The 25,215-nt window shown below is 41.9% G+C and overlaps 2 protein-coding genes across 3 annotated transcripts in view; both read left to right on the top strand.

Annotated features, from left to right (window-relative positions):
• rad17 (RAD17 checkpoint clamp loader component) overlaps window positions 1-4,716 on the top strand; it is a 31,015-nt gene extending 26,299 nt beyond the window's left edge. The window contains exons 14-17 of the mRNA XM_034090905.1: window positions 178-306; window positions 1,559-1,679; window positions 3,098-3,155; window positions 3,823-4,716. Of these exons, the coding sequence (XP_033946796.1) occupies window positions 178-306; window positions 1,559-1,679; window positions 3,098-3,155; window positions 3,823-4,021 (507 nt within the window). The 3' untranslated portion in view covers window positions 4,022-4,716. The remainder of the gene's footprint in view (window positions 1-177; window positions 307-1,558; window positions 1,680-3,097; window positions 3,156-3,822) is intronic.
• Window positions 4,717-5,161: 445 nt separating this feature from the next.
• ccdc125 (coiled-coil domain containing 125) overlaps window positions 5,162-25,215 on the top strand; it is a 36,948-nt gene continuing 16,894 nt past the window's right edge. For both annotated transcript variants that reach the window (XM_034091557.2, XM_034091558.2), the window contains exons 1-9: window positions 5,162-5,333; window positions 6,182-6,422; window positions 12,071-12,129; window positions 12,222-12,308; window positions 13,503-13,580; window positions 14,413-14,498; window positions 14,595-14,677; window positions 18,224-18,336; window positions 19,589-19,690. In XM_034091557.2, coding sequence (XP_033947448.1) covers window positions 6,182-6,422; window positions 12,071-12,129; window positions 12,222-12,308; window positions 13,503-13,580; window positions 14,413-14,498; window positions 14,595-14,677; window positions 18,224-18,336; window positions 19,589-19,690 — 849 coding nt within the window. In that variant the 5' untranslated portion in view covers window positions 5,162-5,333. The remainder of the gene's footprint in view (window positions 5,334-6,181; window positions 6,423-12,070; window positions 12,130-12,221; window positions 12,309-13,502; window positions 13,581-14,412; window positions 14,499-14,594; window positions 14,678-18,223; window positions 18,337-19,588; window positions 19,691-25,215) is intronic.

The raw sequence follows: 25,215 nt of genomic DNA on the forward strand, positions 1-25,215 counted from the left end.
GTAAAAGTACAACATTTAACTGAATTGTAGTGGAGTAGAAGAAGAAAGTAACACAACATTGAACAAGTCTGTCAAAATTGTACTTAAGTACAGTACCTAAGTAAGTGTACTTAGTTACTTGACACCACTGTTGATCATAACAATCTGTACCAAAAGGTTGTGTAACGATGTTTTCAGAGTCGCAGCACCATGGAGCATTATGGGTCTTCAGTGGCCACTAGGGGGCTCCTGCACTCCAACTCGCAGCAGGTTTCTGTCGGCTTCAGACCGCTTCACAAGCCCAACTGGCTGCTGGTCAACAAAAAGGTAAGACGCATCACATCGTGCGCTGTCACTGGCTCAGCTGTGCTAAAGGTTAGACTGGTTTCACTTGTGTTGTCTGCCACAAAGACCTGGCCATAAAGAGGGTAACGGCCCGTCCACACAGCGGCGTGCGCTGACGCTTGCCGGCGGGCGTGTCTGACACTCGACCAACAACCAATCACATGAATCTCCCGCCCCTGACACACAAGCAGCGGTTTGATTGGCTCGAGCTCGTACTGGCATATGATTCGATTGGCTGACGCTTCTGCCGAGGCGTCAAAAGTTGAACATTGCTCAACTTTTGCAGCGAGCCACGGCAGCAACGCTCCACGTCACTTCCCACGATGCAGTTCGGCTAAAAGTGACGTCACCCCATTCAAAGTGAACGGGCAGAAGCTGGAAGCTTCAACGCACGCCGCTGTGTGGACGGGCCGTGACTGAGAAACTAGCTCATTTGGCGATGGTCTGGTAGACAGATTATGTAATGGCCATACTCTACATGTGTGTGACTGCATCTTGCATGGTTGTCACTAGAGATGTCACCTGAACCATTACTACAAAAGTACAGTAGTTGCCGGGGGCTTGGGACTAAAGGTGTACCGTTCTCACTTTAATATGAGTAAATACAAAATGTAACAATTTGATTGTACTTACCTCTTCCTAAAGCTCTTAAGTCTGGACGTGTGCATAGTTGGGAACTTGGGATAGTATTACTGTAACAAAGGGTATCCACAGATTCAAACAAGTGTCAAAGTCCTTGTTATTAAGGGTAACCATGTGTAGAACATCCTTCAGATTATACATTTGACCATGAATATATCAACTAAAACAATGTTGCTCTGCATCAGCCAATCGGCTTGTGAGTGGCACCCCTCAAAAACACGCCTGTTTGCTACCCTGGCTCCTATATTGTGGAACAAGCTCCCCATTGGCATCAGGACAGCAGGACTCTGCATATCTTCCGTCACAAGCTGAAGACCTATCTGTTTCCATTCTAGATTGGCAATTAAATAAATACAAATGTTTAATTAAAATTAATTTAGGCCCTGTAAATAATTGACCATCACTTACAACGGTCTGACTTGCTTTGAGTGAATATATCTGCACTTTCTTTGCTGTTCGGAGTTTACATCTTTATGGTGTTTGCACTTGTTGTGAGTCGCTTTGGATAAAAGCGCCGGCCACATGTAACATAATCCTGTCGTGTGTCTGAGGAATAAGTATTCTGTAATGACACTGATGTTGCTCCCGTCAGCACCGAGAGAATGGCCTGGCTGCTCAGTCTCTGTTCAGGAGCTTCTGCCTCACACCGGTCAGCCTGCAGACTGAGCTGCTGCCCTACCTGGCCAAGCTCACCAACCCTCTGAGGAACCAAGGTAACACACACACACACACACACACACACACACACACACACACACACACACACACACACACACACACACACACTGCTGATGTTAATGAGCGTAGTAACCGCATTGGATGAAATCAGTAATAACGTCGCACCATTGGCCGTTGATCTTAAGTATAACATGTGTTTCCCGCTGCCTTGAAACATGCATGGTTGTTTTTGTTCTTCTTTTATATGATGTGTTTTTAAACGAGTCAAATCTCACACTTTGAATCAGTCGGAATGCTTTATTTCTCCCCGGGGAAGTTGGGTTCATGACAGTTTAAAATAAAGTAAATTACAGATCAAAATACAATTAAAATGATATATAGACATAAGTCGGAATGTGCAGTAAAAACATTAAAAAATAAATAAAGATATTTCTATAAACATAAGATGTTGAGTTAAAATGTCCAAGAAATACAATTCTAGTTATATTGACTAAAAAGGAAGAGTAAAGTTGTCCAGGGTGGTTCATGGACAGCGTAGGTTGCAGTGTGCCTCTCAATGTGCTGCAGATCCACAGAGCGTCTGTTTTGACAAAGTAACATGGATTCAATCCCTTCAGATTCAGAACAACACATTGTTTCAAACACAATGAATATATTTTGTAACTGAAAGTCTTTAACAATTTCTTGTAAAGTAGCTTGACCATGTCATATGATGTGACGTCTGTTTTAATAAAATCGCTCGTCAAATGTACTATAAAGCTTTGACTAACAACTCACCATTTAGCCCACCTGGTAGAAAGGCCAAGATATATTCTGTATCTCCTTCTGAAAATACTGCCCTAAACCTCTTTAATCTGCCACATTCATAACATGCTCGCCGGTTGCTATGGTTTCCTTGCCAATATCTCTATTGCCATTAAAGCATTATATCAAAGCCTCGTGCTTAAAATGCCTACGCCGATGGTGGAACTGTTATTTTAGGTGGAATTTCCTAGTGATTTTTGTTTTGTCATTGTGCTGGCTGAAGAATTGTATTTTTGACTGTGAACAAAGTAAGGATTTGTGTGTGTGTGTGTGTGTGTGTGTGTGTGTGTGTGTGTGTGTGTGTGTGTGTGTGTGTGTGTGTGTGTGTGTGTGTGTGTGTGTGTGTGTGTGTGTGTGTGTGTGTGTGTGTGTGTGTGTGTGTGTGTGTGTGTGTGTGTGTGTGTGTGTGTGTGTGTGTGTGTGTGTGTGTGTGTGTGTGTGTGTGTGTGTGTGTGTGTGTGTGTGTGTGTGGTGTGTGTGTGTGTGTGTGTGTGTGTGTGTGTGTGTGTGTGTGTGTGTGTGTGTGTGTGTGTGTGTGTGTGTGTGTGTGTGTGTGTGTGTGTGTGTGTGTGTGTGTGTGTGTGTGTGTGTGTGTGTGTGTGTGTGTGTGTGTTTTAACAGACGTGCTCTGTGCTTCACTGTGTTCCAGCTCAGATAGCTTTTATCCAGGATGTGGGTCACATGTCGCTGAGGAGGCTCCCCGGCAGGTAAAGCACACAACTTCACATTTCCCCAGAATGCACTTCAAGTCTGTGAGTCCCCATGACCTCAAGTCTTACTCTCTAACTCAGCGTTTTTACTTGAAGTTGCTTTATAACAGTACTAATGATCAGTCACATTATATTAAACTAAAAGTAATATGATTATTTTACCAAATACATGTGTTTTAGTGAATACATTCTTGTGTACACTGTAAGAACAACAGGTTTGATGCAAGTGTAATGTTGTTAAAGGTGCACTCACGAGGGACTCCCAAGCATTCTTAAGCAAATGCATCTTATTTCAAATTGTACCTTTTTTATTTCGATGTTTATATTTTTCTCTTTAAGGTTCGGACTGAAGGTGTTTTTGGATTATGTGAGATGCATTTAGCTGAAGTTCATCATTGTCAGTAAAAAGTGATAATGAGTTAAACCAATCTGAACATCAATGTGTTATTTGTAAAATGAATATAGTTGCAAGAGCTTAATTGTATTCCTTTGGTTAAAATCACAAACATGGATTGTTACTATGGATACGCGTGATTTAACATAAATTCCTTAAGCGTGATTTAGAATGATGTGCAGGTGTCTTTATAAGAAACATCTGTTCTTCAATTGAAATAGATATTTGTACATTGCAGTTGTGTAAACTGTATTGATCTGATGTGTGCAGATTAAAGCTGGAGGCTCTGACAGACAAAGAGCCAGCCCAGCCGGAGGGAGACAGTGAGGAGGAAGAGGAGCAGAAAAAGGAAGAGGAAGGTCAGGCTGGGCTTGAGGAGGGATTACCTGAAAGTCAGCCCCAGCCTACAACAAGCCAAGACCTTCTAGAGGAGGAGGAGCTGCTCATAGAGGACTACAACAGTGACTAACACATCCGCTGTCATACTGTGACACATCCACTATTTCACTGGATGTCCTTATGAATGACTTTTGGCTTGGTCTGCAGGAGGATCAGCGACACGTGAAAAAAACAAGACCAGGTCTGAGATTGACAAAGGAAAAACAATATTACTATTTAAAAGCTGGTATACTTTCACTTTCCCTTCAGAATTCAGACCTTTGAGAATTTAGATTTGTATTCATACCTGAACCTGTACTCCATAGTGTGTTGATGACTGCGATGCTAGCTCTGGTATCACCAGTGTTTCTGCCTCATCGAGGTGTCACCTGTAGAAGATAAGAATGTTTTGTCTAATGGAAGCTGTGATTCTAAAGCTGGAAAACAGGCTCATGATAATATGAAAGCATGGGGATTCATTTCTCCTAAATGGCCCTTAACAGTTCAGTTGTGCCAGTTAAAATATTGTCAGTATTTATTGTGTGAAGTGCATGTTCAGCACTTGTTATTTTTTACTTCACATATCTTTGCTTTGCTGAGTGACTGTTGAACCTTAGATGAACCTGTAATGGAGAACCGTCTGTGAACAAGCCAAGCATTAAACTGACATCTGTTACATTCACCGTGTTCCATGGGCGGATGGACAATTACAGTAAATGCCTTTTTGATGGACAAATAGTTTATTTCTTAAGAAGAATGTGAATAAAAATAATGCGTGAAACTGATCATTGGGCTCTTTAATTGCACATTATCTTGCTTTTACTCGCACACACCCCTTTACCCAATATTTACTTTACAGCAGTTTCAGGAAGCTCCTTTAAATAGCCCCTCTGTTCTTGGTGACGCACTAAACTATATTTAACTTGAGGAAAACTTACGAAATAATTCCTTCTGTGATACCTTTTTTAAATCTACGAGGGCTAATAATTCATATCTTATTCATCTAATACATAACTACATTTTTAGAATTTAAAATGGTTCTGTTTTCCTGTCATTGTAATAAGGTTGTGAATTGTTCTACTTATTTGACGGTACATTGTTAATGACTTCAGTTATGTGAGGATGCATCGTGCTTTTTTAATTGAAAAATAGATTGAGTTTATTTCATGTCAGGACCGGAAGTAGTTTGTGTTGGGCGCCGATAGCTTGGTTAACGCTGGGGCAGGTTGCGTTCAGGTGCAGAAAGGAAGCGACTCCGCCGAGTTATCTATACAAATATTCTAAACTTGTTAGAGCTGTCTCTTCGGAGGTAACTCTGGGATCAAACTTCACTAACTGGGTTTTATCTGAGTCCGCTGGGAAGCGCCAACAGGAATATAACGCTCACTGCTTCAGAGCTGCAGGTAAGAGGAAGTAACCATCCTAACGATCATCATCATTCAGAGACATTTCTGTCATTATGGTGGCACAGTTCAGGTACGACACTGGTAAAGGGCAAAGATCGCTAGTGGTGTAAAGTAACCAAGTACTGTACTTAAGTACACATTTGAAGTATTTGTACTTTACTTAAGTAGGCTACTAATATATTTTTGCTACTTTGTAGCCTACTCTTCAAGCCCACTACAAAGCAGTGACAAATGTTGTACTTTTCCTCCACTACATTTATTTAACACCTTTAGTAACTTCACATATGTGGATTAATGATGTGAAATATAACCAAGTGTTGAATCAGACTTTAGTTCCACCTGGAGTAAATCCACCAGCTACCCTGCAGTCTACAAAGTACTTCAGACTAGCTGCACCTTCACCAGCTTTGAGAACACTTTCATGATCAATCATTATAAAACATTTCATATATATTATTCTGAGATGGACCAATCTGCACAATCACTACTTTCACTTTTGATACTTTAAGTATATTTTGATAATACTTTTCTACTTTTAGATCAGATTCAGATTCAACTTTATTGTCATTACATAGTACAAGTACTTGAGGAACATTTTGAATGCAGGACTTTTACTTGTAACAGAGTATTCCTACGGACTTCTACTTTTACTCAAGTACAAGATCTGAGTACTTCTCCCTATTTTATACTACTTCAATAAATGTAGTGGAATAAAAGTACACGATTTGCCTCTGAATTGTAGTGGAGTAGAAGTAAAAAGTAGCAAACAATGTAAATACTCAAATAAAATACTTAAGTACTGTACTTGAGTACATTTCCTCTGTTACTTTCCACCTCTGGTCCAGATGCAGGAGGTCAGCGGGGCCTGCAGCCTGGACGATGACATGCTGGAAGGAGACCTGGGGGATGGGACAGGGGGGTTAGCACCCAGTGGGCCCCTGAGGAAGAAGAGCCAGAGCCTCACAGCAGACAGCCTGCTGTCCAGAGCAGAGCAGAGGAGCAGCAGCCTGGGGGGGGGCGCCTGGATCCCTGGCCTGAAGACAGCAGGGCCCCAGCAGAGGGCCCACTGGAGCCCCCCCTGCTCCGGTAACTACATCTGTGACTCTCTCGCACCAGCCTCCTGCGGTTCTATCAGGCCACTAGACGCCTTAAACCAGGGGTGTCAAACTCAATGTCATCGCGGGCCACATTCGCATAAAGGTTGCAGTCAAAGGGCTGGTTGTAACTATATAAATATATAATATATATATAAAATAATGTGTATATATATATATATTACATTATTGCCTCTGAATTTGATTATTATCGGATAGGATAATAACTTAGTAATTAACTACGTCTGAAAGCAGAAGTCCAGGGTAAATAATTGCAAGTCTCTTCAGTGCACATGTCACAAAACGAGATGCATTGTGGGACATGTGGTTTATGGGCAACCTGCTTCTGTAAAGTGGCATGTAACCGTATAATAAACGTATTATATTCTTTGCAAGCCGCGGGCTGGATTTGGCCCCGGGCCTTGAGTTTGAGACCCCTGCCTTAAACTGACAGTTCTAATGCGTTATCTTTCGTTCATTTGTTTTTATTTGCGTTTAATCTAAATAAAATAATACACTTTTCATACACATTCAACAAAGACTTTACTTTGTGTAGCATAATAACTTAACGGTTAGAAGCTGTCTCCACGGCGTCTTTCACACAGGTTACCCATCTGTCTCCTTAGAGGCTGGCGCCGTGGGAAATGTAGTCCTTTATAGTGTCGACTACACGATTACGTGAACATATTTGGCCCTTTTTTACAAACCAAAAGACTGGCCCTAAGTTAACAGACCCTTTACTGTGACAAGAACTAGATGAAGAGACAAGAAGGATACCATCAAATGATCTTCTTTCACCCTCAAATAGCATCTTTTCTTAATTTGTCATTATTATACAAAAAACATACATTTGTTAATTAAGGAATACGCAACAACTAAAGTTGGAAGTAGATACATTTGTTACATACCTAACATTTTAAGGAATTTTGGTCTTCAATCAGGATATGTTTTATATTGTTTTCCATGAGGAAACAACTCCAGTCTGTCACAATTCAGTAAGATTGACATTTTAGGAAATAGTTGGGAATGGTATAAAGGTTTAGTTTTCAGTATGTGAACAGCTCATTTTGAAACGTGGCGTTCAGATTCAGAATACCTTTATTCGTCCCACAGAGGGGACATTTGCAGTTTTTAATAAAAGCATAAGTCTAGATTTTAGCATATTACTAACAGTGTTTCCCCTAGGATGGAGTCATAGCAGCGGTGCTAAGGCACGTGGGCCCAGTATAATGTGAGCGCGGAGCGCTCACATTATACGGAATTTTTTAGTGTGTGCGAAGTGCGCCACGCCAATTTTTTTCTATGTGTCAGCACAAGAAAGGCTCTTTAGGCCTAGTACCAGGGCCGGTTCTAGCTAATTTGCTGCCCTAGATTTTATATGTAAAGAATAAATGAAAAATCTCTACAAAAGGCAAATACACTACAAAAAACAGAAACTTGTTGACATAGGTCATATCCGTCAAAATGGCTTCAAATGTATTCAGTATTGTATGAGCTTGTTTTAATTGGGGGGTGGACATCACATCCTCTAGGGGGGTCCGGGGGTATGCCCCCCCGGGAAGATTTTTTTTTTTTTACATTTTAAAGTAAAATGCTTCAATCTGGTGCACTTTGAGCACACAATTACTAGAGACCTGATCTAGGGGGTACAACTCTAAAACACCCATATGAAAAAGATTGGTTTACATTTTAATAATCAAATAAGTATGTGAACATAACCAATAACCCACCATAGCCAATAACAAATACATGTAACTTATTTTATTTTTGTTGTTCATTCATATCTTATTAGACCTAGTTAACATTTATTTATGCATATTTTTGTATCTCTCCAACTTTAAACGATATTTTTGGTTTACTGTTCTATAGTATACATTGGAATGATTTCAAACCTGTTTTTATTTATCCTAATAATTATAAAGGAGTGCCTTGGAAATATGTGTTTACATAATTTGTGGTCAAAACGTTTGAGACCCACTGAGATAACTTAGACTAAAATGAACTATCTAAACACTCAGAGTCCTTTACCTCACTGAGCCTCTCAGTCTGACAGGAGAGCTCTCCTCCACCCTGGTTGTAGAAACATCTACTTCTTATATCCGTTAGCGCAGCTAGCACCAGATTCTAATAACAACAGCGCCGGTACCGGTGTGCCCTCTCTCCCTCGCTCGCTCTCTCGCTCGCACTTTGGCTGTGAGCTGCAGGCGCCTGATAAGCCAACATCCCCCACTTTCATCACTTACAGCGCCCATCGTACAGGGTAAATGAAAAGTGTAACCGGGGTGAAAAGGGTGTTACATTTACTTAATTATGAATGTTGTTACTTCAAGGCCGAAAATTAGGATGAGCGCCAATGGTCAAAAATATTTTTTCCCTCCCAGAGCTACGTCTATGTCTCAACATTTAGCAAAAATACACCTTTATTGAACATACAGTAACACAAATACTACAAATCCACATAACACACAATCAAAAATGAAAAAGGGTCGCCACTTATTATTATTTGAATTTATTTTTTAAATTATTTTATTTATTTATTTTTGGGTACCTAGCTGGCGCCCCCTAGCAGCGGCGCGCATATTTCAGCAGCGGCGCTGCGCCGCCGCCATTTGTATATAGGGGAAACACTGACTAAGCAGAGGAAAAGAAAGAATAATAATTGAAATATATAAACTTCCACTTTGGGGATGTCCCGACAGTTTTGCTTAACGGAGGGGAATACTGTTGAACTTGGATTTTGAACGTTTATTTCAGTCAGGAAAAGCATTAGTTACCTGATCATAATTGATCACCGCTGTGGCTCGAAATATTCAGTTAGCGTTTTATCTCAGACTGAAGAGGTTTAAACTGAGATTGGTCAGTCCATAGTTCTGTATGCTCCGTTGATGTTCCATCAGTGCTAACCTGAGACTAACCCTCTGTCTATATTGTAGAGTTTAAAGAAGAGCGTTGTGGTGTTTAATCCGTTTCTAAAATAAAATACCACTTTACTTTGTCAGGGTTGTGGGTTCTGACTTCAATTTGTTGCCAATCAAATGCAGAGATCTTTGTATAGCGTTGCATCCAATATTTATTAAGCGATCCAGGCAGCATATAAACGTCAACATAAACGTCCTCGATTCAAAAGCAACAAAAGTAGTTCTTCGTTTAATCAAATATAACAAAAAGGTTGCGGTCAAAAGACTATACCTCTTCCCCGTCTGATCATCCCCCTCTGTGTCCCATTGTCCTGCCATATGCAGACATTTAGACAGGTCATACATATCCTGCCTCACAGCACATATTTACTGACGGAAAAGAGAGACTTAAAGTAACTCATTATCTAAATTAATATGTTTTAAATCCAATTCCAATTCATAAAAATAAATATTTTAATTAGTTTAATCTAAAGCCTTTACCAAATATTCAAACCATAATAATCCTAATGTCTGCCATGTCATGTTTTCCGGTTATCACCCGTCCCCTTGTGTGTTATGAAGGTTTTTCTGCATGTGAACGGTCTGCAGAGTCACAACCCTCAAAGAGTAAAACTCTAACACAGAGAAGACCTGTCTGCTGCCCCTGAACGCCTCGTTGGACATTTCTCTTTTTCCATTGTTTGCTTCCTGGGTTCTGTGACGTAAGGGGACCAATCCGCGGACTTCCTCACTCTCACACACACACACACACACACACACACACACACACACACACACACACACACACACACACACACAACACACACACACACACACACACACACACACACACACACACACACACACACACACACACACACACACACACACACACACACACACACACACACACACACACACACACACACACACACACACACACACACACACACACACTTATCTTTTCTCAGCTGCAGCTCTGCAGATTTCTCAGCCTGAACTCAGCCTGAGCCGTTTAGGACAGAGTGAATAATACACATGCTATACACAGATGCTGTGAGAAACCAATGTGAGTTTGGAACATTGAACAATGTAAATCTATTCTAGTAGACCTCAACAATAGAACTATGATCAGTAGAAATGGCCATGACATGGGGCCTTTAAAGGGGACCTATCATGCAAAATGCCCTTTTGTACGTCTGTTATACATGAAGATGTGTCCCCGGTGTGTCAGGGAACTCACCAAGTGTCAGAAAGCACAACCCTCTCTCTTTTCCTCCGTACCCAAATCTCTAAAAACGGGGCTGCAACGGATCTGATACAGACTGATCCAGATTTGAAATATCTCTGATGTCAGAAACAAGGAGCTCCGCCTATATGGGCAACTCTCCACCTATCAGGGGAATGAGAGGTTGTCCATGGTAACAGCATGGTAACAGCATGGCAACATGACGCTCGTGCCTCGCCCCCCTCCTTTGCAGGGGGGCGTGGTCAGCTGCAGCTCATTTGCCACAGAATGGAATCTGGAATAGAGCAAATAGAGCGAAATGAGGCATGGCTAAAGTGCATGATCTGTTTGGTATTTTGAAAAAAAGACTTCACAGACATGTTTTATATAGGTATTATATAGGTATGGCCCTACAATATATTATTCAAATATAGCATGATAGGTCCACTTTAAAGTAAAATGCCTCTAACATACCAGCCAGCCCCTAATTGCTTATTACATAGCAATGACCTATAATAACAAATCAACAGAGCCATGACAACAAGACATATAACATCTATCTATAGCATATTTGCATATTAATGTCCATCGTATATTGCATTCTCTCTAAGTCCATGTAGAAAGACCTGCATGGATTGTTAGAGAAAGTGGTGGGGACAGTTTTTTCAGAAAAACAACAACAAACACTACTGCGTTACGCGCAAACAATACAAACATACCAACGTATTATCATACACACACAATTAAAGGTGCTTTACAAATACAATTTTAATATTATTATTACATTATGCTTACAATACTTTTTATGACAACTAGTGCAGTAATGCCACGCTGCTGCAAAGCGGGAACAACTATTTATTCACTATTCTCTATTACATTTGTACTAATGTTAAACGTGTCTCAGGTCCAAACTGCACCACTTGGCTCACCAGGAGTACACCCTAAAGCGAGAACAGTCCTCCAGAATATACATGTTCTCTCCAAATAAACCTTTCTCAACGTGTACAATTACTTGTGCATGCTATTTATTTAGCATTTTAACAAATGATCCTAATGCAAAGTGGGGACAAAACTGTCCATTTCCAAAAGAGGTGGAGACACGTCCCAAGCGTCCCCAGTATGAATGACACCTATGAAGAGCAGTAATGTATAGGGCCACTTCTCATTGTGTGTTCTGCTGGTCAAAGGGAGGGCAACACGTTGTCTTTTTGTTCCAGCTTGTTAGAGGCATGTTTTCGCTCTGAAGCAGGAAGCTGTTCCTGTTTCAATCTGCAAACAACTCACTCTGCTATCTTTACCACAATCCAGATGACCTTGCTCTGAATCTACAAAGCTCCACACACACACACACACACACACACACACACACACACACACACACACACACACACACACACACACACACACACACACACACACACACACACACACACAACACACACACACACACACACACACACGCATCTTTCCAATGGCCTCTAATGCAAGAGCACACTTGTTGTTGTGAATACGCAGGCTCCCTGGTTGACCTTTCCAAAGACGAGCTGAAGGACAGACTGCAGGAAGCAACTGAGGTAGCATGAGAAAAAAGGATGTTAAACTTGAATTTGAATACCTTCGTCCTCTTGACTGCAGCCTGCTAACTGTGACCTCTGACCCCTGACAGGTGATAGAGGTGTTGTGCTCTGAGCTGGAGGTGGCACATCGATACCTGGAAGGCAAATACGAAGCTCTGAAGATCCTGCAGGGGAAGGTAGAGCAACACACACTCTCACACACACACACACACACACACACACACACACACACACACACACACACACACACACACACACACACACACACACACACACACACACACACACACACACACACACACACACACACACACACCACACACACACACACACACACACACACACACACACACACACACACACACACACACACTTTATTTGTCCACAGCCGGGGACATTGGCATTAATACAGCGAAGGAGACGGTGCAGATTAAAGGCAAAGTACAAGTAGAATAACATGGAAAAAGCAAGCACACATTAAAATAATAACAACATAAGTAAGCATCCAAGGTACAGAAGTGCAGCATTGTCAGAATAAGTAAGCACATAATAATACTTATTAATGAAAGGAATCACAATCAGATCAGAATCAGGTTTATCGCCAGGTTCATTTACATATACAAGGAAATTGCTTTGGCGTACGATGGTGCAAACATAAACAACGTAAGAAAATCAAAAAGTTAAAATATATTATGATTTTAAAAAGAAAATATTAACTATTTATCATTAAAAAAGATTGCATAAAAGGTAGCCACTTATTCAGGCCATTAGGGTAAAAGCAAGACATATCAAATATATTAAGATTACTTTTAACTAACCATTTATTCAAGATTGGTAACTATTTTATAGTTAATTCAATCCGTTTACATGTTTTAATTTCTCTGTCTTTTGATATTCATTTTTATTTTTAACTATATTTCTGTTGAGCCACCCTATACTAATTGAGTACCAGTATGTGAAGCCTTGTTAGGAATCAGTGGATTAGTTGATGACGAGAGCACCACACCTTCCAGAAAAACCTTCAGAAAATGACACGTATTCCAGTCCGAGAAACTGGTTGGGCTTTTTGATCATTGAAATAGTCGCTTTGGAAAGTTCTACACAGCTGCTAGTATGGCGTTATAATATATCTGAACATCGTACTGTGGCAAGTAGGACTGATTCTCCCTATGTTTGAAACACATATTAACACGAACTCAGTCTCGGAGCAGTTGCCTGACTAACTGACTAGTGTTATGTTTTATGTGTATTTTGTTGTTGTAACACCTGCTACAACATGCTTTGGCAATACTATGTTTTGGTCATGCCAATAAATCTCCTTGGAATATGAATTTGAATAAAAGCCTGCAGGAATGTTCTTCCTCACACAGACCATTCTGGACAAAGCCACGAGTCACACTAAGAGTCTGCTGCAGAAAAGTGAGGCGACGGCTAAAGCTCTGGAGAAGGTGAGTGTGAGTGCAGGCTGCACACACAAAGGCTGGGTTTGTTTACTCTCAGTCTGAATCAGGTTCCTACTGCTCCTATTTGTCAAAGACAAAAGGATACAGGTGTAATACCACAGCTAATGTACTGCTTGAAGACACATTTGTTTACAGACACTCTGTGACTGATCTCAACTGGAGATTTGAGTGAATACACGCGATGAGAAATAACAGGAAATATAAAATGGGTCAAGAGCGATGAATGAGAAAAATCGTCTAATGAAGCACAAAAATGAACATATACTCAAAGAAAAAGGTAGGAGAGTAAACATAGTTGACTCAGAACTACAATAAGCATGTTAATCCAGCGATCCACTAGCACCCCCCCCCGCGGTGGTTTTGAAATGCTCCCGATTTATGAGGTCTCAAGGTTGGCAAGCATGACACCAACACTGAAACACGTGAGCACACACTACAGTTTAAAAAGCAGAAATCAAATCTGAGCTGACAGAAAATGCTCCGTTTTAGTTTAATACACACAGTTAAGCTCACACACACTATTCTATGAACATACAGGTTCACCTGCTGAATTAAAAACAGAACAGATGAAGCAAAGAAAGTGAAAACCATGAAGCAGATTCAGGCAGTAGACGTATAGATTCACTCTTAAAGTATTATCCTACAGAACATTACAGCTCGTAATCCCCAATTGTTTTTATGTAACAGTAATCTGATTACATATTTTTTAATGTAACTGTAAGGGAATACAGTAACTTTTTTTTGTATTCTGATTACGCATCTGTTGATGCGTGAGACCAGCTGTTATCTAATATCTATATCCAAAACGATGTTGCAGGAGGTGAACAGCTTGCAGTGGGAACTGAGCTTCAGCCAGGTCCAGATGAAAAAGACTCAGCAGTCCTGGGAGCAGAAATACAACAGGTCCCATGTTATCCACATACACACATGTCTGTGGTATTCTCACTGGTTTGTGTTGTAATGTATTGTTGTTGTTGTTGTTGCTGTTGTTGTAATCAGAATACTGAGTGAGAACAAGGCTCTGACTGACAGCCTGGAGGAAAGAGAGAGTGAGATGCAGCATCTGCGAGCAGACCATTCTGGTAAATGCTGAATAATGTAGAATCACTTTGAGGTGACCTAGACATGTCTGCACGCATTATCTCCATCTGTGAAGTGGATCCTTCTGGAAGTCAGCGTGAGGAGGAAACTACATGCAGTGAATCCAACTTACCAACAAATATTCATTAGAACATATTTATTGAAAAATGACCTTATTGTTTCTGCTTAGAAAAATAGTCCCTTCTTTGGCAAGAGCCAATACTGTGTTCCCGTTAGTGTTTACTTCCCGTCTGTCTTCTGCTGCTGTTCCCTTTAGTGTTTACTTCCCGTTTGTCTTCTGCTGCTGTTCCCTTTAGTGTTTACTTCCCGTCTGTCTTCTGCTGCTGTTCCCTTTAGTGTTTACCGTTTGTCTTCTGCTGCTGTTCCCTTTAGTGTTTACCGTCTGTCTTCTTCTGCTGTTCCCTTTAGTGTTTACCGTCTGTCTTCTGCTGCTGTTCCCTTTAGTGTTTACCGTCTGTCTTCTTCTGCTGTTCCCTTTAGTGTTTACCGTCTGTCTTCTGCTGCTGTTCCCTTTAGTGTTTACCGTCTGTCTTCTTCTGCTGTTCCCTTTAGTGTTTACCGTCTGTCTTCTTCTGCTGTTCCCTTTAGTGTTTACCGTCTGTCTTCTTCTGCTGTTCCCTTTAGTGTTTACCGTCTGTCTTCTGCTGCTGTTCCCTTTAGTGTTTACCGTCTGTCTTCTTCTGCTGTTCCCTTTAGTGTTTACCGTCTGTCTTCTTCTGCTGTTCCCTTTAGTGTTTACCGTCTGTCTTCTTCTGCTGTTCCCTTTAGTGTTTACCGTCTGTCTTCTTCTGCTGTTCCCTTTAGTGTTTACCGCATGTCTTCTTCTGCTGTTCCCTTTAGTGTTTACCATCTGTCTTCTTCTGCTGTTCCCTTTAGTGTTTACCGTCTGTCTTCTTCTGCTGTTCCCTTTAGTGTTTACCGTCTGTCTTCTTCTGCTGTTCCCTTTAGTGTTTACCGTCTGTCTTCTTCTGCTGTTCCCTTTAGTGTTTACCGTCTGTCTTCTTCTGCTGTTCCCTTTAGTGTTTACCGCATGTCTTCTTCTGCTGTTCCCTTTAGTGTTTACCGTCTGTCTTCTTCTGCTGTTCCCTTTAGTGTTTACCGTCTGTCTTCTTCTGCTGTTCCCTTTAGTGTTTACAGTCTGTCTTCTTCTGCTGTTCCCTTTAGTGTTTACCGTCTGTCTTCTTCTGCTGTTCCCTTTAGTGTTTACCGTCTGTCTTCTTCTGCTGTTCCCTTTAGTGTTTACCGTCTGTTTTCTTCTGCTGTTCCCTTTAGTGTTTACCGTCTGTCTTCTGCTGCTGTTCCCTTTAGTGTTTACAGTCTGTCTTCTGCTGCTGTTCCCTTTAGTGTTTACCGCATGTCTTCTGCTGCTGTTCCCTTTAGTGTTTACCGTCTGTCTTCTTCTGCTGTTCCCTTTAGTGTTTACCGTCTGTCTTCTTCTGCTGTTCCCTTTAGTGTTTACCGTCTGTCTTCTTCTGCTGTTCCCTTTAGTGTTTACCGTCTGTCTTCTGCTGCTGTTCCCTTTAGTGTTTACCATCTGTCTTCTGCTGCTGTTCCCTTTAGTGTTTACCGTCTGTCTTCTTCTGCTGTTCCCTTTAGTGTTTACAGTCTGTCTTCTTCTGCTGTTCCCTTTAGTGTTTACCGTCTGTCTTCTTCTGCTGTTCCCTTTAGTGTTTACCGTCTGTCTTCTTCTGCTGTTCCCTTTAGTGTTTACCGTCTGTCTTCTGCTGCTGTTCCCTTTAGTGTTTACCGTCTGTCTTCTTCTGCTGTTCCCTTTAGTGTTTACCGTCTGTCTTCTTCTGCTGTTCCCTTTAGTGTTTACCGTCTGTCTTCTTCTGCTGTTCCCTTTAGTGTTTACCGTCTGTCTTCTGCTGCTGTTCCCTTTAGTGTTTACCATCTGTCTTCTGCTGCTGTTCCCTTTAGTGTTTACCGTCTGTCTTCTTCTGCTGTTCCCTTTAGTGTTTACCGTCTGTCTTCTTCTGCTGTTCCCTTTAGTGTTTACAGTCTGTCTTCTTCTGCTGTTCCCTTTAGTGTTTACCGTCTGTCTTCTTCTGCTGTTCCCTTTAGTGTTTACCGTCTGTCTTCTTCTGCTGTTCCCTTTAGTGTTTACCATCTGTCTTCTGCTGCTGTTCCCTTTAGTGTTTACCGTCTGTCTTCTTCTGCTGTTCCCTTTAGTGTTTACCGTCTGTCTTCTTCTGCTGTTCCCTTTAGTGTTTACCGTCTGTCTTCTGCTGCTGTTCCCTTTAGTGTTTACCGTCTGTCTTCTTCTGCTGTTCCCTTTAGTGTTTACCGTCTGTCTTCTTCTGCTGTTCCCTTTAGTGTTTACCGTCTGTCTTCTTCTGCTGTTCCCTTTAGTGTTTACCGCATGTCTTCTTCTGCTGTTCCCTTTAGTGTTTACCGCATGTCTTCTTCTGCTGTTCCCTTTAGTGTTTACCGCATGTCTTCTTCTGCTGTTCCCTTTAGTGTTTACCGTCTGTCTTCTTCTGCTGTTCCCTTTAGTGTTTACCGTCTGTCTTCTGCTGCTGTTCCCTTTAGTGTTTACCGTCTGTCTTCTTCTGCTGTTCCCTTTAGTGTTTACCGTCTGTCTTCTTCTGCTGTTCCCTTTAGTGTTTACCGTCTGTCTTCTTCTGCTGTTCCCTTTAGTGTTTACCGTCTGTCTTCTGCTGCTGTTCCCTTTAGTGTTTACCGTCTGTCTTCTGCTGCTGTTCCATTTAGTGTTTACCGTCTGTCTTCTGCTGCTGTTCCCTTTAGTGTTTACAGTCTGTCTTCTGCTGCTGTTCCCTTTAGTGTTTACCGCATGTCTTCTTCTGCTGTTCCATTTAAGCCCCTGTCACACTGTCCCGAAATTGACACCTGATGCCTGAGAAACTCCACCGGCCCTCACGAATGGCCCGATGTTGCTACGATCAGAGCCGAATTTAAACATTTCCTTTATCGTGTGTCCATCTGGTTGTTTTATTGCACAACAAAATCATGTAAACATATTATGTAAATAACCCAATTTGTGTTCTGTGAAACTGAAAAGGATATAATATATTATTTTGAAGGCGAGTTGTTGCTATGGAAACAACAACATGACGGAGAAAATATAATATCTTCGACATATAAAGACGGAGAAAGTAAAGAACAAAGTCTGAAAATATCAGTACAGTATCATAGTACTTTCGTTGCAGTTGTATGTCTTAAATGTAATGTAAATGTTGCCTTTGTGTGTGGTTCGGGGCCATCTTCGTGCGAAATTCACAATTAAATATTTGTGTGTCCATCGGGTGTACATTTCGGGACAGTGTGACAGGGGCTTTAGTGTTTACCGTCTGTCTTCTGCTGCTGTTCCCTTTAGTGTTTACTTCCTGTCTGTATTCTTCTGTTGATTGTACAGATTGTCTCTGTCTTTCGACTTCTGTCCTTCTGTGTAATAAATACATATATGTTTTGGAGCGACGTCCAATAAAAAGCTTTTTACAGAGCTTTCAACCACATGTCCCTGTCTTTACACACACACAGATTGATGTGTTTGTGTGTGATTGCAGCTTGTAGTCGGCAGTGCTTGGAGCTGCTCTCCTTGTTGAGTTTGAAGGAGCAGAGAGATTACCAAGGAACCAAACCTCAGTACAGCCCAGAGAGAGGCGCAGCTGATCTGGAGGTGAGAGAGCTGCACACACCGTACGCATAGTCTGGTCAAGAATTAGGACAAAGCTTCACATCCAGTCCAGTAACATCCCACGCAAAACACTTGATGGGGCTAAAGTTACCTGCCAAGTTGCCACCGGGCCAGTGTTGGGGTACCATGCTACAAAGTAATGCATTACTGTAATCAGATTACATTTGTCTGTAAATCAGTAATGTGACATGTTACTGTTGATAACAGCAGTAATCACATTACAGGAAATGATCTTGTTGCCTGCGTTACTCGTATTCAACTATCTGTATGATGGGAGGACAGAAAAAAAAAAAAGTCTGACGGGACGTAACATTAGCTGCAATTCATGATTGAGGAGACGGAGCAAAATTGTCCGAGTGGCGTTAGACGTCTTTTGAGGGTTGGAGATTTATTACAGCGACACTGTGTAGCTGCTGAATGAGGAGGAACAGGTTGTCAGACAAACGATTTGAGAGACTCCTCCTCATGAAGAATAACCACTTCTTTGATGAGCATGTCCAGCAAGATGGATTAATCGAGCATAAAACCACAGTTTGACTACAGTGAGCTACAGTGGTTTTTAAAGTGGATTGTTTCTGTTAAATGCACAGTTTGAATGACATTTTATAGGCAATGTTATATTCTTATTCTATACGAAGTCTCGTTACCGTCTGATATTGTAATGAGGGCCAAAGTCTGACTTTTGAAAAAAGTAACTCGTAATATGTAATGCATTACTTTTTTGGAACAACTACCCCAACACTGCAGGGGGCACAAATATGTAGGCATGGAGGAATATCAATAGGACTATTTTAAGTGCTCTTACATTAACACAAAAAACAGAAATCTTCACCAAATTGAATTTAACACCCTTTAAGCTGTAAACAATGATTCAGACCACTGGTTAACATTAACAACTGCTGTAAATATACAAAGAATAGACGCTGAAAATGTATTCCAAAGTGTGTACTCTCTGATGGATGAACATAATGTGGGGTTACCCATTCATTTCCTATGGCCTGGGATCACAAGAGTTATAAAGTGTACTAAACAACTCAAAATTAAATTAAGTGGTGATCAGCAATTTGATATGTTCAAATGCCTACTGTGGAAGATATTATAAGGCCTTGAGGCAATCAAATGTAAAACACAATATTTATGATTGATGAAAGTAGTGAATCGGTCGGATCTGACCCGAACACGACAGTAGGATTAAAGATGCAGTTGTCAGAGTGTTCCTGTGTGTGTCCTGCAGCTGGCGGTGCTGGGGGCCTGCCGGTGCCCGGGGGCTGCTCCGTGTCCCTGCGGTCGCACCGCTGCAGCCAGCAGGAAGCAGCTGGTGCAGCTCCAACAGGAGGTGACTACACCCAACCCTTTTCCTTTATTCAACAACATATATGGTGTCTACAAACATTTCACATCAGGGGTAGACATTTAAATGAATGAAAAATGACATCAGGTAAATCAGGGGTGGGGAACCTTTTTCCTCTCAAGGGCCATTTCCATTTTTACAACATCCTACGAGGGCCATACAAATTATTGAACTCAACCTCTGCTTAAAAAAACTAAAATCACAGGCCATTCATTTGGCCTTTCTTTCATGCTGTGCAAAGAAAAAGCAACCTCTTAATCCAGATATCTTACCATGATTCGAGCCTGCATTCACGACGTGCACGGTGTGGCATGACCACCCAAACAGAAAGATATGGACACAAGATGTGTGCAAATGTATTTAGTTTCCTATACATGTGAACATAATTTAAGTCGGGGGGACCTAACCTCCTCTAGGGGGGTCCAGGGGCATGCTCCCCCGGGAAGATTTGTTTTAAATGTTGAAGTTAAAAGCATCAATCTGGTGCACTTTGAGAGCAACATTAGGAGATCTATGGATACATCTCTCAACACCCAGATGAAACAGAACTGTAAGCAGATTTACTTTTTCTTTATCAATCAATCACATTTATTTATAAAGCACATTTAAAAACATTTAAAAACAACACAAGTGCTTATGGATATTTTACAAATCACTCCCCTTTCAAACTGTATTCTTGTTTATTGATAACACCTTTTTTTACTGTCATATAGTATTTTATACCTGTTTTTCATTTATTCTCTTATTTTTTTATAACTATAATGATCATATAAAGGTGTGCCTTTACCTCACTGAGCTGAGGTTATCAGAGCCTCTCAGTCTGTCAGGAGAGAGCTCTCCTTATATATACATGTGTGTGTATATATATATATATATATATATATATACACACATGTCCGGCAGTGGCTCAGTCAGTAGGGGCTTGGACTGTGAGCCGTATGGTCGCCGGTTCAAGTCTCCGACCTACATATGGAGTGTGGACTGCTACTTGGAGAGGTCCCTGTTCACATCCTGCCCTGCCGTGGTGCCCTTGAGCAAGGCACCAGACATCCCCCTTCCCCCCTCACTGCCATTGCTCCCTGGGCGCTGTACAATAGCTGCCCACTGCTCCTAGTACTAGACTCCTGGTACTAGGATGGGTTAAAAGCAGAGAACACATGTCACTGTGTGCTGTGTGCTCTGCATGTGTGACCATTAAAGAGGGTTTCATTATATTATATTCTATATTCGTTAGCATAGCTAGCTAACCAGATGCTAAAAATCCCTGGTACCGCTCTCTCTCTCTCGCTCAAACAAAATGTGCTCGTGACACACACACACAGCCGAGCTTGAATGACACACAAAGACACAGAAGTAGTTCCACTGTAATGTAGCATATTCTTTTCGATGGCGTTATTATATGATCAGTATGACAGATGAACAGATCACCACTGGGCTTTCAACTAAAGACACAGCCATGCAAAAACTGCGGCATGTGTGCGGCTCCTTATGTGTACTACAAGTGCCGGAGCGGCGTTCCGGTGCTCTCCGCTCTACACCATGCTCTACACCTATGGTATTAGTTTTGTATCATAAAGATAAAGCAACACTTTCTCAGAATAAAGCAAAACTATGAGTTTAAAAGAAAAAAAAACTAAGTCAAGCAAAATAAAATACATTTCAAAAATAAAACTATAAGTTGCAAACAAATCATTTGTGTAATCATGTAAACTACAAGTATTTTTTCTTTGTTTTAACATAGGTTTTTGTTTGCAGTTCTTGTTTCTTCTTTCTCAATGTACTTTACTTCAGTCTTTAAATGTTTTCCTTCTATGTACTTCTACTCCACTACAATTCAGAGGTAAAAAGAGTACTTTTACTACTCTTCATTTATTTGGTTCCTTTAGTTACTTAACAGATGTGGATGAATGATGTGAAATATAACCAAGTGTTAAATCAGACTTTTGTTCCACCTGGAGTGAATCCACCAGCTACCCAGCAGTATACAAAGTCATTCAAACTAGCTGCACCTTCACCAGCTTTGAGAACACTTTCATGATCAATCATTATAAAACATTTCATATATATTATTCTGAAATGGACCAATCTGCACAATGACTACTTTTACTTTTGGTACTTTAAGTAAGGAGAGCAGCAGCAACATGAACACAGTGGCAGCAGCAGCATAGCGAGGCAGAGGCAGCAGACCTGGCAGCTTAAATAGAGCGGCAGGTCTAGGAGAATGTGTTTGGTTGGTTGTAAGAGGGACGAGGCGCGTCACGTGTTAATGTATCCTTGGTGCTCCAGTCGACTGCCTGAACTAGCTCGCAGGCTTCGCCCATATCTGAGTACTCCTCCCACCTCTGCGCCTGACACACTTATTTTCCAACAACCTGAATAAATAAAACCAATATCATTCCTAATGACATGAAAGGTAATAAGATAAGATGAGAATGGGAAATGCAGTTTTCCATTCTGTTATTGTATACACACACACTAGACCTTTATTTCTTGCGTAGTTACAATATCTACAACAGGCTCTGGTGTCTTTTTAGCTTTTGAAAAGAGCATTACCTTGGTTTTATCCACATTTAAAAGAAGCTTTAGTTCAGAGAGCTGAGTCTGAATAATGTTAAAAACTGCTTGCAATTCAACAACAGCCTCCTTAATGGAGGAACCTGCACAGTACATCACGGTATCGTCCGCATAAAAATGTAAGGTTGCTCCATCGACATTTTCACCTAAACTATTGATGTAGATGGAGAATAAAAGTGGACCTAAAACAGAACCTTGAGGAACACCATTAGCAATGTTTAACCACTCAGAAGACAGCCCATCAAAATGAACACAGTGGGACCTTTCAGAGAGGTAGTTCACAAACCACCCCACTGCATGGCTGGATATGCCAATACTGAGTAGCCTCTGCTTTAAAATGTGATGATCGACGGTATCAAACGCTTTGGAAAAGTCAATAAACAGAGCTGCACAACTCTGCTTATTATCTAAAATACTCGCCACAACATTTACCACTTTCATTGTGGCAGTGATAGTGCTGTGTTGCTTTCTGAAGCCTGACTGATGTTTAGACAGGATGTCATTTGTACATAAAAACACCGTTACCTGTTCACTCACTAGGCGTTCAAGAACCTTAGCCAGAACTGATAATTTAGAGATGGGCCTATAATTATTTAATAAAGTGGCCTCCCCACCTTTTAGTAGAGGCAGGACATACGCTGACTTCCACAATTTTGGAATTGTGTTTGAGCTGAGGGAGAGGTTAAAAAGAGTTCAATCAGGAGAGACGTTGATGTATGAAATACATATTTATTACTGGGACACGTTATATGAATGAAATAATGATTGCCAGAATTGAGACAGAAGAATGGAATGGTGTTTGGCGATTAGGCCCCGGTTTGCAGGATTATCATTCAGGAGGGGAAGAACCGCTCCGAAGAAACCCCCAAAGAAGTGAAGTATGAAATACTGAGCTGTAATGAGTTTCTTACCTTGTGGGCTGACAGCGGTGATCTGTGGATGAAATCATGTGGATTAAACAATCGGCCGGAATTACTGCCGGGCTTACTGTACATCATAAGATGCTTGACCCGAGAGCCGACGGCCGGAATCAGTGCCGGACTTACGAGAACACTACCACTAAACAACGGCCGGAATCGCTGCCGGGCTTACTGTGCATCATAAGATGCTTGACCCGAGAGCCGGAATCAGTGCCGGGCTTACGTACTACCACTAAACAACAGCCGGAATCACTGCCGGGCTTACTGTACATCATAAGATGCTTGACCCGAGAGTCGACGGCCGGAATCAGTGCTGGGCTTACGTACTACCACTAAACAACGGCCAGAATCGCTGCCGGGCTTACTGTGCATCATAAGATATAAGATGCTTGACCCGAGAGCCGACAGCCGGAATCAGTGCCGGACTTACGGACTACCACTAAACAACGGCCGGAATCAGTGCTGGACTTACGGACTACCACTAAACAACGGCCGGAATCGCTGCCGGGCTTACTGTACATCATAAGATGCTGACCCGATGGTCGACGGCCGGAATCAGCGCCGGGCTTACGTGAACACTACCACTAAACAAACGGCCGGAATCACTGCCGGGCTTACTGTACATCATAAGATGCTGACCCGGAGGTCGACGGCCGGAATCAGTGCCGGGCTTACGTGAACACTACCACTAAACATTGCCGACACGATGGTCGATGACCTGCGATGCAGGGTTAAACATTAACACAATGAACACTACCACTAAAATGCATAAATACCAGGTTAGAGAGATCTTCGGATGGCCGCACGGCGCTGATGTCCGGGCGAATGTAGGATGTGAAGGCAGAGGAGGACCACCGTCCAAGTTGTTGTAGGGATGAGGAAGAAATACCTTGATTGGCGGCAGGGTTGCTGCACCTATCCCGAACGAAGCCCTGAAATGCTATTAAGACACCACCACCAGTTATATGCATGTTTACCATAGGTAAACTGGAGAGATCTTGGATTGCCGGTGCGAGCCGATGTCCGGGCGAAGAGGGAGATGTAGACAATGTAATGCAGCTGTTAGCATGAGTACAGTGATGCATGAATATCATAACCTGGCTTATCGTAAGCCATGTGAGCATGAAACCAAAAATATAAATGAAATGCAATATGCGCAGCATAAGATGATGTACGCTTAGGTAAATGCTGAAACATGACCCATCATATAGGACTAGCTTAATTAGCAGTTTATTTACACCACGTGAGACATAGATGCTGATGTGCTTGATTGGGTGATTAGACTGTCTTCTATCATCTTACATGAACTTCTCTTTCTCCCTGAAAGAAACCCCCCAAAACTGACGGATGGGGCAGCATCCGTGACTGTGTTGAAACTTGAAACTGCGTTACTTACTGAGCATTGTAACGGGTAGTACCGAACTGCATTAGTAATGCGTTACGTTACTTCGTACGGCAAAGTAATACCTGTACTGAAACTCCATACTGCAACACGTTACACCCGACACTGCCTGGAACTCACCTTAACCCTGAACTAAAGCAGTAATGCATAACGAACATCTCGTGAATTTATTGCAAACTGCCTCTTGCCAGCGCTACCCTGACGCCTGTTTTAGGGGTGAGGCGCAGGGAAAAGAGGCGAGAGCCTGGGCTGTGCAATGAACCTGCTAGCCGCCTATGAGTCCAGTACTGGCTACTGAGCCGGGAGGAGAAGTAGCTTCAATGGGGTGTAGTTTAAGCCCTCCCTGCCTGCCTGCAAGGGGGGTTGTGGTTGAAGCCAGAAATGGGTAAAGCTTCGCATGCGATGAGGGCCCGTTCCGCGTGAAGGCCGGAAGCGCCGCATTTGAGCGGCCCTGATGCCAGTGATGCCCTCTCGAGAGACTGAAGGCGTGCGTCAATTGTTTGCGTGAAGTAGCACATTTCCATTAGCCGGAGGAACTTCCGTGGAGCCCAATATCCTTGTCCTTTCCTCCCGCGTCCAGGTTTGCCGGCTGGAACCTCTAGCCGACTGGGCAA

The sequence above is a fragment of the Pseudochaenichthys georgianus genome, chromosome 9 (genome assembly GCF_902827115.2).
Source record: "Pseudochaenichthys georgianus chromosome 9, fPseGeo1.2, whole genome shotgun sequence".
Taxonomy (NCBI): Eukaryota; Metazoa; Chordata; class Actinopteri; order Perciformes; family Channichthyidae; genus Pseudochaenichthys; species Pseudochaenichthys georgianus.